The sequence below is a fragment of the Marmota marmota genome, unplaced genomic scaffold (assembly GCF_001458135.2).
Source record: "Marmota marmota marmota unplaced genomic scaffold, marMar, whole genome shotgun sequence".
NCBI lineage: Eukaryota > Metazoa > Chordata > Mammalia > Rodentia > Sciuridae > Marmota > Marmota marmota.
This window is the reverse complement of record NW_026000026.1, coordinates 305,974-321,743: the sequence shown is the minus strand read 5'-3', so window position 1 is coordinate 321,743 and position 15,770 is coordinate 305,974. Positions and strand designations below refer to the sequence as shown.

At 56.4% G+C, this 15,770-nt stretch overlaps 2 protein-coding genes across 6 annotated transcripts; one reads left to right on the top strand and one right to left on the bottom strand.

Moving 5' to 3' along the window:
* Positions 1 to 1,865: 1,865 nt before the first annotated feature.
* Lkaaear1 (LKAAEAR motif containing 1) lies at positions 1,866 to 3,652 on the bottom strand. Its single transcript, XM_015501936.2, has 3 exons — positions 3,275 to 3,652; positions 3,034 to 3,156; positions 1,866 to 2,959 (listed from the first exon to the last, which is right to left on the bottom strand). Exons 1-3 carry the CDS (start codon positions 3,650 to 3,652, stop codon positions 2,900 to 2,902), a joined length of 561 nt encoding a protein of 186 aa, XP_015357422.1. The 3' UTR covers positions 1,866 to 2,899.
* On the top strand, positions 2,890 to 14,198 carry Oprl1 (opioid related nociceptin receptor 1). 5 transcript variants are annotated; one of them, XM_048810570.1, is made up of 5 exons: positions 2,890 to 3,365; positions 3,799 to 7,934; positions 8,444 to 8,709; positions 11,621 to 11,976; positions 12,059 to 14,198. In XM_048810570.1, exons 3-5 carry the CDS (start codon positions 8,477 to 8,479, stop codon positions 12,580 to 12,582), a joined length of 1,113 nt encoding a protein of 370 aa, XP_048666527.1. In that variant the 5' UTR covers positions 2,890 to 3,365; positions 3,799 to 7,934; positions 8,444 to 8,476; the 3' UTR covers positions 12,583 to 14,198. The 5 variants fall into 5 exon arrangements, with proteins under 5 accessions (XP_048666527.1, XP_048666528.1, XP_048666529.1 ...); XM_048810571.1 differs by having other exon boundaries at positions 3,340 to 3,472; XM_048810572.1 differs by lacking the exon at positions 2,890 to 3,365 and having other exon boundaries at positions 3,509 to 7,934; positions 8,468 to 8,709.
* Positions 14,199 to 15,770: the final 1,572 nt, after the last annotated feature.

Here is a 15,770-nt window from a genome sequence, read left to right as displayed (position 1 = left end):
GCGTGGAACGCGGCCGCAGCCGGCACCCCACTTTGCTTAGCGTGGCCCTTCTGGCCTTTTCATTCATGCGGGCATCCAGCGCAGGGCAGGAGAGCCTGGGCCCTATGTGTGCCTTGGTCGCTGGGAGTACTCCTGTCCTGCTTGGCCAACCCCTCGCCTGAATCTCTTGTAAAATGGGGTCAAGAGCCTGTCACCTTTGGTGGAACTTCTCAAGAAAGGAGATTCCTGTACTGCAGGATGGGTGCCGGGGTGCAAGTTCTTGCATCCAGTGTGAATACAATCTTTGATAGGGTCTGGCTGAGTCCTTCCCTGTTTTTCCTTCAAGCTGCCCCAAGATATACTAAAGTTTAAAGCCCCACTGTCCCCTTTGCCACCAATGCCTGTCCCTTTGGCCAACTCTTCTGGCCCTTTTATAAGTGAGTACAGATGTGGGTTATTTGTTATCCCAGCATGCTTTGGCCCTGAGTCAGATTAGCCCTTACCCTGCTCTGGAAATGGTCTGCGGAATGTCTTTGGTCTCCCTGGGCTGCCAGGCTCCTGCCCTGCCCAGTGTAGGTAGGCAACCTGGCCAGCTCCAGGTGTTGGGGTCCTCTGCACAAATGCCTTCTAATTGCACAAGTAGTTGTATAGAACTCTGAGAAGCAAACTGGAGACTTCACAAAAGCTCTTCATTCCATTGGAAGTATCTGGGGTCCTCTGAATGCCAGGCAGTGAGCCAGATACACCAGCTTGGACCTAATGGCTGGTATCCGAGATAGGGGGTGGGAAGCAGACAAGAAATGGGTGGGTGAGAGGTGGGAGGGCTGAGGGCAGGGCACTGCACAGTGCTCACGCCTGGCTGAGCTGAGAACAGCTGGGTGGCCATGCTGCCTGCAGTGCTGTGTGCCCAGGGCCTGGTGATTTAACAGAACTATGCTCTGGCTGTCCTGTTAATGGGCTAGTAAAAACAGGACAGAGGCAAGGAAGCCGATTTGGATGGAAGCAGCTGTTGCTTTAGCCTAGACACCAGTTTTGAGGGGAAGGTACAGGTGAGGACCAGCAGGCCCAAAAGAGATGTCCAGCACCTGGTGAAGGCCACCTAACTGGCTGATCCCGAAGTGGTTGTCATTGCCTTTCCACTGTAGGGAAATGCAGGTGTGGGGAGCTGACAGTGGGTGGGGGTCCAAATACTTTCCACCCTCTCATGTTACTTTGTATCCCCTCTTCCTCCATGTCCTCTGACCCCTCAGGCCTGCTCTCCACTCCCTTGGCCTGCACAGAGCATCCCCTTAAGTGAGGGAGGAGCCCAACAGTGAGGGAGGGCATGTGGTGATGGGGGTGGGACTTAAAGCCAGGACCCTCTGCTCCAGACCCCCTCACAGACCACAGTACATTGGGCCTTAGCCTGCAGGCTTTGCTCCCCTGTACAGCTTCTGCTGGTAGAAGTGTCTTCTTCCCTAGTTGCCTCTGCAGACCCAGCTCTTCTCAGGCATGAGGATCAAGGGGGCCTGGCACAGAGCTGTCTCTGGCCCCTTTCTTGCAGGTCTTCTTAGGGTGCAAGGCTTTGTCTCTGGTCCTCACATGCCTCTCTACACTTGTCATTTTGGGCACTGCCCTGAGTCCCTGAGTAGCCCCATGGTGCTCATCTTAAACATGAAGGCATGAAGGGCAGAGAAGTGATGAAATGATGCATGACTTTATTAACCAGACAAGATCCTCCTAGTCACTCAGTACGTCCCTAGAGACAAAATCCTGGCATACAAACTGCAGGGAGCTTGACTGGAGGATCCCAGGGCTGGCTGTCATCCCGAGACACAGATTGTCTTCTGAGGCCATGTCCCTATTTATTTGCCCCTGCCCAAGCCCACCATCTCCCTGCTCCCCTTTGTCCTTCCTCCTGCCTGACTCCTCCCCCTTCTCTTTGCTCTTCCTAGGAGGCCTGCTGACTTGTGAGCTCTGCAGAATGTGGGCATGGGTCAAGGCCCAGGGCAGCAAAGACCCAGAATAGGTGAAGGATAAGGTGCTGAGGGGATATTGGACACAGGTCCCCATGGGGCTAGGGATTGACTGCCAGTGAGCAGAATTCCTTGCAGAACCTTAGCTCTGACCTCTGCCTTCCCTCCAGATCTGTTCTCTGCTCCAGGCGGAGCCAGTGGGAGCCCCCTGGTATCTTCTGGTTCCTTATAGCTCCCAACTCTGTGTAGTCCTCTGGGCAGGAGGGACAGGGGAGAGGAGACCAAGAGGAGCCCCAGGTTCTGCAGAACCCATCAAGGATACAAGTAAGAGCTGTCCAGAAACTGGGCAGAGGTCTTATAGGACTTGGGCTTGTTTGTCAAAATGGGCTGGGGTGGTTTCCTTACTGTGCTTGGTGTGTGTGTGTGTGTGAGGGGGGGGGGTCTGGGGGAAGGAAGCAGGGTGTGTGTGGGGGTACTGTTCAGGGTGAGAGAAGGCTAGAGGGTAGATTTTCTGTTCCAGAAGGTAGGACGCCCTGGGGGTATCTTCCACAGTCTCTGGGCATGGCTGGCTTTGGTTTGTGGTCACTCACCCTTGCAGAATGCAACCCTCCATGGGATGACCAGCACTGAAGGCAGCCCTGGTTGATGGGGTGCTGGTGTTGAGACAGGCTCTTTCTCTTGCCCTCCAGTCTGGGGGCCTCTCATGTCTGCCACCATGGCACTGGTTGCCTGATGGGGGCAGGCTGGGATTGGGGGATCTGAATATTCCCTTACTTTGACTCCTGCCAACTCACATCTTACTTGTTTTGGGGGGCCCACTCCTATACCGTGATGTCTAACTGCAAATGTTGGGGAGAGACAGCATTTATATTCGCCCCTTCCCTGTGGGGGTCCAGAAAGACCAGAGAGCCCTCAGAGAAGAACTTTATGTAAGGAGAGGGTGTGGGGACACACTTGGGTCACTGTCACCGTGGGAAGATGCTGCCATCCACCGCCTCCTCCAGAATGGTCTCCACACGCCTCCGCTGCAAGGAGAGGGGCTGGGGTCGGTGTGGGAGGAGGCGAGGGGTCCTCCCACCCACCCAGGGCTTGCCAGAACCTCTTGTCGATCCAGGGGATCCGGAATCCGTGTGGGTTTCAGCTGTGGCGGCAGGAATGTCTCCAGTCTGATGGCGGCGCGCGCTGAGCCCTGCCGCTGGATCAGGAGCGCAATTTCCTCTGCCTGCGGGCCAAAGCCGGCTGAGCGGCGGCGCGCCTCAGCTGTACCCACCCTCTGCCCACTCCTGCGAGAGGGTGGTCTTCCCTATGGGTGGTGCCCCCGCCCTTGATTCCAGGCCCACCCGCATTCGGGTGTAGCGCAGTCGCAGGGCGCGGACTCGCCCGCGAGCCTCCGCGGCCTTAAGGACGCCCAGCAGCCGGTTCCAGCGCTCGGTGGGTAGCTCGCACTGCGTCCAGGTGCGGGGGTCGGGCACGAGGTACTCCAGCTCCACCGACTCGCGCGGAAAGATGGAGGCGGCTGCACCCACGTCCTTGAGCAGGTCACCGAAAAGCAGGTGGCGGTGTCGCTGCGTGGGGCTCATGGCGGCCAGCCCCTCCAGCGTCAGGGTCCAGCCTGGCTTGGTCGCGGGCACCCGCTTGGCGCGCTCCTCACGAGGCCCGCTTCGTGACGCGCTCTTCCCCACCTGCTCACTCGAGCACTTCCCTGCGGGCGGCGGCATCCTCTGGCCTGAGGAGGGAAAGGGACACCCCGTTTGCTGTCCAACCTTAAACCGGTCCCACCGCGCGGTCCAGCTTCCCCCCCCCCCCCCCGCTGGATTTGTCGCCGCAGACTTCACTGCCCAACCTTTGGCCTTTTTGAACACAGGTCGTGGCCAAGGCGCTCAGCCCGGTGGTTGACCCACTGCCTCCGGCAGCCAGCGAGGACTTCCTGATCCATTCAGTTTTAGAAACTGCCCTTTCTGCCCACCGAAGGATTGAACTGAGCAAATGCCCCAACCAGGCCATCTCAGGCCTACCCAGGGATAGAGACCACAAGGGACTTCCCTGGGTGAGGCCTATTGACCCCCATTTCTGCGGTCACCTGTCAGCATCCCACTAGAACTCGGGGACTGGTCTTGTCTGTCCTGTCCTGTCCTGGCCCCAGGAGCAGTGGTTTGGGGGTGACCAGCCAGGCCGAGATGGGTGTGCATGTGTGCCTCCAGGTTCGTGCATGTCTGTGTAGGTGTACATTTTTTTTGTGGGGGGTATCTTTGTAGCTCTGTGTGTGTATGGCTGCATGTGTGTGGATGGAGGCTCTGAGCCGACTGCTTTAGGGCAGTCGCCATCATCTTGGCTTGACTCCTGCTGGGCCGAGGCAAGGGGAGCAGAGCTCAGAGAAGAGGGGAAAGCCCAGCGTCCTTCTGGTCCCAGTCGCCCCATCTCACCCTCGGGCCAGATCCTGGCTCACCGTGGGTCAGGAGCAGAGCCAGGGACAGCCAGCCCGCCCCCAAATTTCAGAGTTTCCCACCCGCGCCCACTCGCCCGAACTTCCCGGTTCTCTGTGGGAATCTTCGGTGCTTGTTGATGCGGTTGCCCGGCAACCCGAGCCCTGCCCCACCTCCAACTGGGTGGGTGTGTGTGGGGGGGGCGGCCCCTCAGGCTGAAGTGACCTCTGTGCTGTACATACTGACGCACCATTTTGGGGGCCACGGACTCACCATCTGGGCGCGGGAGAGGGCTTTGGGCCTAACTGCAACCATACTTTTAAGGCTGAGATCCTTTCCCATCAGTGCTCATCAGGCACTGGGACAGAATTCAGGGCCCCTCATCCTGCCCCTGGGTGATTGGTCCTAGATTTTTGGTGGGGTTCTTTTTTTTTTTTTTTTTTTTTTGTCTTTTTTGGAACTGGGGATCGAACCCAGTGCTTTGCGAATGCAAGGCAGATGCTTTGCCACTGAGCTACATACCAGCCCGGTCCTAGATTTTCATAATCTATTTGTCATTTATTAATTTTATGATACAATGACAATTTTAGTTTCTCAGTTTATTAATTCTGTAATGATTCATGCACATATCAGGTATTCACATACTCATTCCACAGTTTAGTTAGACTAAGATTAGTGCAGATTTAATCATAGTGTGTTCCTGTCTGCATTGCTTCCCAATCCTATCATACCTGTTCCTAGGTAGGCAGATGGTACCTTCTGGAGTTCAGAGCCAGAACTCTACAGGTGCAGCTTCCTGGCTGAGGGGCCGGTCACTGAGCATCCCAGGGCCTTCCTGATGCTGACCCCCTCCTGTGTGTGCCTGGGCATCAGCACTGTCGGGGAAGGCACTGCACAGAGGGGGTGGGGAGGTTTTACTGTGGTCCTTCTTCTGGGATGGGGGCACAGGGAGCTGGAGAGAGTTCTGTCCTGTCAGAAGGGACTTGTAGCTTTCCCTTGGTATAAATAAGAAGCATTGATGCAGGGAGGGGGGGAGGAGGAGCAGGAGGACTCCCTGCCCCTGCACTGGGGCTGGGCGCCAGGGCTGGCACCAGGGAGGCATGGAGGTGGGTGCGCCCTTTGCAGATGCTGTGTTCATTCTGGCACCAACTCTGCCCAGATGCAGGTGACGTCCCACATGGCCCTGTTGGCTCCACTGCGACTTGTGGGCACGTGCTCCTTTCATGGGTGACATTCATGTCTGGGCCATCCCTGATTTCCTTGCATGCCTTGTTTTGCCTGTGTATGACATGTGCACATAACATGTCCCCTGATGAGCTTTGTGTGACTCGTATGTTCTGGTCAGGCCCAGGCTCTGCCTGCACCCCTCTTGAGGGCTCACTGAGTTCTGGTCAGGGTAAGAGAAGTCTGCCATTTCTTCTGCACTGCCAGTCCCCCTTTGTGGGAAGGTAGTCTGCATCTCATCCTGGTCACCAACCGTCAGATGACAAGCCTGTCCTCCCACCTGTGATCGTATCTATGAGGGGCCAAGAGGCCTCCTTTGTCTGGCCTTTGTGCCAGCCTCCATGGAGACTTCCACAGGTGTCCACTGAGATCGCTGCAGCAGTTGGTGTGGAGGCCCTGTGGTGGGCTGAGGGCTCCAGGGCTGGGGTCAGGGGCAAGGCAGGACTGGAGCCCCCTGGGGCAGGACCCATATGGGTGTGGCAGCCCCAGGGACATGTGAGATAATCAGACTGGTGTGTCCTGTGGCTCTGCTCTGCCGACCCTCACAGTACCTACAGCATCCTCTTCTCCAGGACAGGATCTGGGCTGGGAGGCAGCAAAGGCCATTAGGAAATGAGGCTCTGAAGATGGGCAGACAGGAAGGGGCAGCTGGAGTGGGAACTCTGGGCTCACCTAGGGAAGGAGCTGCAGGAATCTGAGCCTCCCCTGGCCCAGAGGTCTGGGGTCAGACGCTGAGGTCTGGGGTCAGCCTTGTCTGGAGAGTGTGTTTGAGAGTGTGTGTCTCCTGGGTGTTAGAGAGCCTTGGCTGGTGTTTGCCTGTTCCCGTGGGCGTCTGTGCTTTCTCTGAGTCTGCCAACATGCCTGTGTACACCTTGTAATGGTTTGCATGTATGTGGCTCTGGTGTGCATCCCTAAGCATGTACCTGTGTCTCTGTGTATTTATCCCGTGCTTGTCTAGGTATCTGTGTACATGTTTGCTGGTATGTGTTCCCCAAATGTCACATGTATTCCTGAGTCTCAGCTGCAGTGGAGATGCAGAGACAATCCTGGGGGACAGCTGGGGATGCTGAGTCCTGGGGCGTCTGATTGCTCTGGCCTCTCCTGATTTGACAGGTATCCTAGCAACACTGTTGTCAGTTGCCTAGCAACCAGATCCCCATCCTTGGAAAAGAAGCAGGGTCTGGCTGTGTGGGGGGAGGTCTAGCTCTCCTTTGCATCCTGTGTAGGAAGAACAACCCCATGACTGTTCAGTGCAGGGGTCACCCATATGGCCTTGACTTGTAACCTTTCATTTCAGTGTGCTTATGACCTCTGTGCTGGCAAGGAGGCAGATCCATGGGAGTGATTCAGCTGTGTGAATGCCAGGGCCCTTCTCTGGGGCCCAACTGTGGAGATGCCCTTGGTGTGGCTCCATGTGACAAGCAGACCTGGGCTTTCCCAGCCTGCCAGGTGGACAGGGGTCTTTACACCTCTGAGGTTTCACATTCTCATCTGCTGGGAGAGATGTGCATGGCAGCAGCCGTGTGTGCTGGGGAATGTGCTTGTTTGTTCAGGCATGGCGTATGGTAGGCACAAGCAGCACACAGTAGGTGTGGTTCCAGTGCTGGGTTCAGCACCCTTCTGCTTGTTTACAACAAGGCTCTGAGAACTGGCTGGGCCGGACATTGCTGTCTGCCTGCCCACTGAGGCTCTGCCAACTGTGGAGCCTGGCTGAGGGGTGCTGTTCTAGGCAGGGAGGCCATCCAAGGCTGGTCTGGACCAGGCTGTCCAAGGCTGTGACTGAATGTGTTGGGGGCCCATGTCTGCCTGAGTGGGTCTGTCTGTAGGGTTCTCCCTGAGTTCCTGTTCCTGGGACTCTTTGTCTGAGCCTGTGTCCTCATATGTGTCTGAGTTCTGGTCTGTGTCTGCATCTGTGTCTGTGCACATCCATGTCATGTGTCCTGGCCTGTGTGTGGGTCTGTTGGGTCTGTGGGTCCCTCTCTTTATGTGTGCCCTGATCTCATGTCTGTTTCCATGTGGTATGGGGCCCAGGTGGCCCTGGGCAGCCGTCCTCCTTCCATAGACCCCTCCTCCAGCCTGCGCAGCCCCTCCTGCTCTGGAGCAGCAGCCTCCTCCCCCTCCCCCTCCCCCAGCTCCTGGCTGCCGCACTTGCTGCACTCGCCACTGCGTCTAGTCTGGCGTCTGCTGAGAAGCAGCAGCTACGCTGCAGCCCCATCCAGACCCTGCGCTGAGGCAAGGAGCGAGCCGCCTAGCCCCACTCTGCTTCAGCCTCTCCATCCATCTGCCCAGGGCTGGGGTCTCCTCAGTCCCCATTCCCAAAGAAGTCGTGGAGATAGGGCCTGAGGTGCTAGAGGTAAGTGGGGGGCCCTGCTCTGCAGGGCTGGGAGGGGCAGGAGAAGGCTGTGCCCGGGTGTTCCTGGGCATGTCTTAGGGGCGCTAGTGTCTGTTCTGTGTGTGCATGAGGGTGGTTTGGGCATTTTTGTGTTCATATGTGTGCATCACATCACCTTTGAACATACGTGGCTGTGTTCCCGAGTCCCTGTGGGTGGATGTGTGTCCTTGTGTAACCATCTCCATGCAGTCCACGTTTGAGTCTGTCAACCAAATGCGAGGTACCTTTGTGGGCATGAGTGTCTCTGTGTTCTGTGTCCCTCTCTTGCATACACCCTTGTGTCTCCATGTGTGTCTGTGTGTAAGCACAGGCTGTATCCTCACGTGTGTGCTTTGTCCTGCATGTGTGCTTTGGTGTCTGCAGCCAGCCCCGGGGTCTGCATGCCTGTTTGGGCTGCACCTGCTGTGCTCTGCGTCCTGTGTGGGTGTGTGCCTTGCAACATGGTCACTTGTTTCTGTGCCCTGTCCCAGGTCCTATACAGACTGATTTTTCAGGGCAGCAGAATGGAGTCGCTCTTTCCTGCCCCACTCTGGGAGGTCCTCTACAGCAGCCACCTTCAGGGCAACCTGTCCCTCCTGAGTTCCAACCACAGTGTGATGCCCCCCCACCTGCTGCTCAATGCCAGCCATGGCTCTTTCCTGCCCCTTGGGCTCAAGGTCACCATCGTGGGGCTTTACCTGGCCGTGTGCATCGGGGGGCTGCTGGGGAATTGCCTCGTCATGTACGTCATCCTCAGGTAGGTGGGGCCGCATTTCTCTGTGAGTCCCATACAGCTACAGATGGGAGACTGAGACAGGAGGCTGTTTGGGATGGACCTGAGCAGATGGAGATATCTTGCTGCTTCCATTAAGTTCCTTTTCTCCCTGTCCAGGGAGCGGGATCTATCCTGAGGCCCTGGATGCTTAGTCCTTTCCCCAGCCTGTCTGTCCAGGTAGTGACGTCACCTCCCTAGACCCTGGTCTGAGCTGTGCTGAGCTGACTGTGAGTGACCTCGTGGGCTCCATAGCGACCCTAGGAGTTGGCCCTCCTCAGGGCTTGCCAACCTCTCCCACAGGGACAGGCCTCCCTGAGGCCCCTCTCCTCTGAGCCTGGATCTGCTGGTGCTCAGAGATGGGAGAGCTTGGGGACCAGAGGAGATGCTAGTGCCAGGTGGTTAGGGTGGTGGCACAGCTGGGTGGCCATGGGGGCACTGTGGGGGCATTGTGGGGCTGCACTGTGAGGTGGGTAAGGAACCCTTCACGTGGCACATGCCCTGGGCACATGTGGCAGAAGGGGAGGGATTTCTGGGCTGGGGAGATGAGGGACCCTGTGTCCCTCTGGGTGGGAGAGAGTCGAGTGCACTGCAGACAGTGAGTGGGGTCGTGAAAGGAGCCTGGGGAGACTTGAGCAGGAAAACAAGGAACCAGTGAGTTTTCACTGGCCCAGGGTGTTCTCTCTGACCCAGAAAGAGGTGATTCTGAAGAAACGCTCAGGGCTCTGAAGCAAGCGTCCCTCCATAGGGCCTCGCAGGCTCCCAGGAAGCTGCTGGGTAGCAGTGGTGTTGGTGCAGGCAGAACAGGACAGTGGGGTGTCCAGTCCCTGACTCCCCAACTGTCCTCTGAGCATCCCTGACAAACCCCATTTCTCTGTGAGCCTTGTTTCTCCATCCAGAAAGTGGGAAGGACAGGCCACATAGCCACGTGTATGTGTATGGTGTGTGTGTGAGAGAGAGAGAGAGAGAGAGAGATGCATGGTTGGATAAGGGGAAGAGCAGCTTTGCCCTTCACAGTACTGACCTCTAGGGAGGACCCTAGGGAGGGTCCTGCCTGACCCACAGGCCTCTGTGGCCAGAAGTGCAGCCGCCTGGGGGCAGCCATGTACCCTGACCACCTTCCTGCTAACAGCACCTCCCTGTGTCTCCTTGTGCTGGGCATCACAGCCACTTCCTGGATTATAGTAGACATGGAGGCCTTCTTGACCACCAGTGTCCTCAGAAAGACCCATGCTGAGGAGCTGCCATGTCCACACCACTCAATTGGTGGCACAGAGTGCATTTTGAGCCACCAGACTGGGGTGGCTTCTAGGAGTTAAAACACCTGGTTCCAAGCCCCACTCGCTTTTTATCAGCTCTAAGGCCCTAACAAGTTTCATAGACTCGGTATGGTGGCATATGGCTGTAATCCCAACTCAGGAGGCTGAGGCAGGAGGATTGTGAGTTGGAGGCCAACCTGGACAACTTAGTGAGACCCTGTCTTGAAAAATAAAGGGCTGAGATGCAGCTCAGTGATAGAGTACCCCTAGATTAACTCACCAGTACCATGAAAAAAAAAAAAAAAAAGGAAAAAGAAAGCAAGCTACTTAGGGCATCTGAGCTTTAGTTCTCTCCCCCACACAGCGGCCATCCAGTAGCATCTCTGTGAATCTTAAATGAGATAACAGCCATGGAGGAGCTTGACACAGGGAGGTACCATCATTGTCACTGTTGTTCGCATTGAGGTTGCAACTAGGCCTCTTTGTGCTTATTCTTTTTCTTTTGGTACCAGGAATTGAAACCAGGGCAGTTAACTTGTGAGCCATATCCCAAACCCTTTTTAATATTTTATTTAGAAACAGGATCTCTCTGAGATTCCTAGGGCCTTTCCACGTTTCTGAAGCTGCCTCTGAGCTCAGCGTCCCCCTGCCTCACCTTCTTGAGCTGCGGGATCGAGGCATGCACCAATGCACTGGCCGTCTTTGTGCTGCTGCTTTCTTTTCCCCCCAATATTTTTTAGTAGTAGATGGACACAATACCTTTATTTTGTTCATTTATTTTTATGTGGTGCTGAGACTCAGACCCAGGCCTCACACGTGCCAGGCGAGTGCTCCACCCCAGCCCCCATCTTTGTGCTTATTCTTAATCTCTAATAAACAGAACTGAACCCCAGGTTATTTTATGGCAACTAAATCGACATGGAATATCGTCACCTCTGGTGCTTCAACTGCCACCACCACCACCACCACCCTTACCATCATCATTGTCACTATCAACACCAACACCACCCTCAGATCTCCACTGTCACTGTCATCACCATGATCATCGTCACCACCATCACCACCATCGCGGCCCCCATAACCATTCTCCCCACCACTATCACAACCACTTATTAATTCAACAACTAGTTTGCCATTTTTGCAGCTCTGTTCCAGGTGCTTGGATACAATTGGACCCTATGAGCACCCCTCCTGTCCCTGTCACCACTTCCTGTTTCCATTGCTAGACAGTAGTATGGACTAGGAGGTCTTTGATGTGATTTCACATACTTTGGAGCTCTTACAAACCTCTGGTAGCTGAAGGGTCAGGAGTTGAGTCCATGAGGAATCTTGAGGGAAACTCAGGGGAAAGGACAGGGTCTTTCTCTTATGATTCCGACCCCGTTGCCGTGCAGTCAGGCATGTGCTCTGGCACCCCACAGTCTTTAAGGTCTGGAGCTCTCTGTAGGTGTCAGAATCCCTTTCTGAAGCTGCCTCTGAACTCAGCGTCACCCTGTTAGAATGTTTGTTTCCAGGCTTCATTCCCCAGACTGGCTCAGTGGGCCCTAGGGTTGGGTCCAGGACCAAGTCCTTGCCTTTCCTGCCAGGTCTAGTCTAAGTGGCCAAAGGAACCTCTCTTCTCCCTGTCCTCTCTTCAGGCACACCAAGATGAAGACAGCTACCAACATATACATTTTTAACCTGGCTCTGGCAGACACCCTGGTTCTGCTGACACTGCCCTTCCAGGGCACAGACATCCTACTGGGCTTCTGGCCATTTGGGAATGCCCTGTGCAAGACTGTCATTGCCATTGACTACTACAACATGTTCACCAGCACCTTCACCCTGACGGCCATGAGTGTAGACCGCTACGTAGCCATCTGCCACCCGATCCGTGCCCTTGATGTCCGGACGTCCAGCAAGGCTCAGGCTGTCAATGTGGCCATATGGGCCCTGGCCTCTGTGGTGGGCGTCCCTGTTGCCATCATGGGCTCAGCACAGGTGGAGGATGAAGGTCAGTGGGCGGCGCTCCTCTCTGTACCAGGTTCCCCGTGGTTCCCAGCAGCCCCTCCTGATCTCGTTTTTTCTCCCTGCAGAGATCGAGTGTCTGGTGGAGATCCCTGCCCCCCAGGACTACTGGGGCCCCGTGTTTGCTGTCTGCATCTTTCTCTTCTCCTTCATCATTCCCGTGCTCATCATCTCTGTCTGCTATAGCCTCATGCTCCGGCGGCTGCGTGGTGTTCGTCTGCTCTCGGGCTCCCGGGAGAAGGACCGGAACCTGCGGCGAATCACCCGGCTAGTGCTGGTGGTGGTGGCTGTATTTGTGGGCTGCTGGACGCCTGTGCAGGTCTTTGTTCTGGTTCAAGGGCTGGGTGTCCAGCCAGGCAGTGAGACGGCTGTGGCCATCCTGCGCTTCTGCACAGCCCTGGGCTATGTCAACAGTTGTCTCAACCCCATCCTCTATGCCTTCCTGGATGAGAACTTCAAGGCCTGCTTCCGCAAGTTCTGCTGTGCATCCGCCTTGCATCGGGAGATGCAGGTATCTGACCGGGTGCGGAGCATCGCCAAGGATGTGGCCCTTGCTTGCAAGACTTCTGAGACAGTGCCGCGGCCCGCATGACTAGGCGTGGACCTGCCCATGGTGCCCGTCAGCCCACAGAGCCCATCCACGCCCAACACGGAGCTCACACAGGTCACTGCTCTGTAGGCTGATCCCAAGCGTCTGGAGCTGTAGATGGCTTTTCCCTTTGGCCCATGATACTCAGTCCCAGAGGAGGACCCGAATGACATCATGGGGCAGTGGACTGTGGCTGCCTCTCCCGCTGTAGCCTCTATAAGACTAAACTGCACTCCTGGTGCGGGGCCAGAGGGGAGGCAAGGACACTGCCTGCAAATGTGCACTGCTCTGTGGACACCTTTGAGAGGAGCTACTCAGCAGCCATGCTCCTGTGACTCCCCCTCAACCTCTCCCAGGCCGAGTCAGCGGAGCCGTGATACTGCAGCTGGGCTCATGCCCAGGTGTAGCCGCGGCTCTGTCGTCACCTGCACCCCACATGCTGTGCGCTATTTGTGTGGCAGGGCTCTGACTGCCTCTGACCTTGCAGTGTCTACTCAGGGCCACTGGACTGTCTTGGTGTTGCCCAGGAGTGGAGTGGGCAGCATTTCTCTGTGGAGGGACTGACCCTGAGCCCAGGGCTTCCACCTGGAACACTTTCTGACTCCATCTGAGCAGCCAGGGCTACTCTAGGAGGGTATGCAGCAAGCTGTCAGCCTGGGCTGGAGGCTTCATGTGGGTCCTGGCCCAGTCACTTTCTCAATGTTCTTGTGCTGCAATGTACAGCTTGTGGATCGGACCTGCCTCAGTGCTGCCGCTCTCTGCTCTTCCCGATGGTGGCTCTGCCCTGGGCCTGACTCCCACTTCCCTTTCTGAGGCGAACAGGAGGCCTGACCCCAGCAGTTTTTCAGGGGCTCTTGCCCTCCAGAAGCCTGATGTGCACTGTTGTGCACAGACTGTGCAGCCAGTGCTGCCTCTGCAGGTGTGGGAGGTGGCTCAGGGAGGGGTGCTGCAGGACCACCATGGGCGGCTCTGTTGCTTGCAGAGCATGGGCCCTGTGTGTTTAGTCAGAACAGCATGCTCAGCCCTGAGGGCCCTACCACCTTCTGGGGAGTTCTCCCAGTCTCCTTTGCTTGAAGTTGGGTCAGTGGCTGTGCAGATGGAAGGGGCCTGAGGCCTGGGGAGGTATGGCTGGGCTGGGTTTTGCTTTGCATACCCATTGCTCACTGTTTAGTCGCAGGCCTCAGAGTGTCTCTGGGTAAGGCCTGAGCCTGCTGCCAGATGTGAGGTTGGCCTCACAAGCAGAGCTGCTGTGCAAGGTTTGCTTGGGCTAACCTGCAAGGACTCTGAGCTTTGGGAACTCTGTCCCTTGGGGAAACCCTGCTGTGATCACCCAGAGAATCAGGCAGCTTTGCGAACACTCTTCCTGCAGGTGAATTTTTGAAACACCTGCAACATTGAAAAGAGGCTCTTCTTCCCCAGACCTTGGTCAGTCTTGGGCTGGTTCTTCCTGCCCTGGGGAGCCTTGGCTGCAGGGCTGTTCCTGGGGAGACCCGGGCACACTCTGTGAGGCCTTTGGCAGGAGCCACCTGGCTATAGTGCTTTCTTACCAAGGCTGAGAACTTTGACTCTGTGCTGTTGTAATGCCACCTGTGACATCACCTGTGTATTTATGCCTGTGACCAGTGTCATTCCTTGTGTGTGTAGCCAGCCCTGAACCTGTGTCCTGTTTCAGACTCTTCCACCAGGGGGTGCTGTGGCCCATGACAGACCAAGGCAAGGCCTGGCGGCCCTGTGGTCGCGAGGGTCATGAAGGAGGGCACGATAAACCTGCTCTCTGACGGGATGCCCTCCTTAGAACAGGTGTTTCTGACTCCATCCACATGGGGACTGGTGTCGAGCTTAGCACATGAGCGGGAGAGGGCTGTGGGGCTGATGAGTCCTCTGGCCTCTGTGAAGCTCACCGGTCAGCCCTGTCCCTAGGAAGTTGACCTGGTGAGAGGAAACTAGTTCCTGATGTGTTTCAGGGCTTCCCTTTGATACAAATAGTGCACCTGGCGCCCTGGGCTATGGTTGATGCCCCTCCTCCCAGGGCTGCAGGAGTCTCTTCACCCCATTTTATGTGCAGACCCTCACCTCTGCTCAGTTCCCCTTCTGTGAGCAGAAACATGCAGAGCAGCCTCTCGAGTGGCCCTGCACCCTGAACCATATACTCACCTCTTGACTCCCGAGTTGACTGGCAGAGAGGACCCTGTCAGAGAGACTTGACGGCACACTGGTGGGCTCAGGGTTTCCAGGGTGGGCAGGTGGGCTGATACTATTTTGTGCAAGTTTTCATGATGGACAGCCTCGGGCTGTGTAGCAGGCACTGTGGACTGGCAGCTTGTGCACCACAGTTGAGTTCTCATAGTTCCACAGGCTGAAAGCCCATGGACAGGGTGCTGGACTCATCAGGTTCCAGTAAGAGCTGACCTCCTCATTGTGACATGACGGAAAGAGGGCTCCAGAGCTTGGTTGTCCCATTCATAAGGATGCTAGCAGCACCACAGGGTTCCACTTTCACAGCCTGCTCACCTCCCAAAGATTCACCTCCTGACACCAACACGTTTAGGACTACAGCATACGAATTTGGGAGTTAGGGTTCTCACACATGGCTGTTCAGCAGAAGTCCAGCATCAAGGGAAATGTGGGAGGAAGAGGCCCTGCCAAGGGACAGCGTTTTAATGCCCAGGAGATGGTGTGGTCCTGCTGGAGGGGCTCCTGTGAGGGGTCCTGGGCTGCTGACCCACCCTTCTGGTGGGGCATATGTCCTGGGCAAGCACCCACCCGGGGTCTGCCAGGAGCCTGGCTAGCAGGGTGAGGCCACAGGAGGAAGGCTGAGGCTCCATGGCTCTCTAGGATTGTGCCCTTCCCAAGGTCCACCCAGCCCCACAGCACCCCTGCCTGCACCTTTATCCTGTCCCTGGATGGGGACAAATCCAGCTTCCATGAGCCTTGTTTTTTTCTTTTGTGCAAAGGGAAACATAGAACCATCCCGGTGGGGCTGTGGGTAGGGCTGGTGTGTATGTGGGGCTCAGTCAGGAAAGCCTGGGCACAAGAGTTGTTTCAGACTATTCCACCAGGGGGTGCTGTGGTCACATGGCAGACCAAGGCAAGGCCTTGAGGCCCTGAGGTCATGAGGGTAGTGAGATTTGGGCACTTCCCCCCCCCCCCAGGTGCCCAGGCTGGCTCCCTCCTGGGGACCGAAGAGCCAG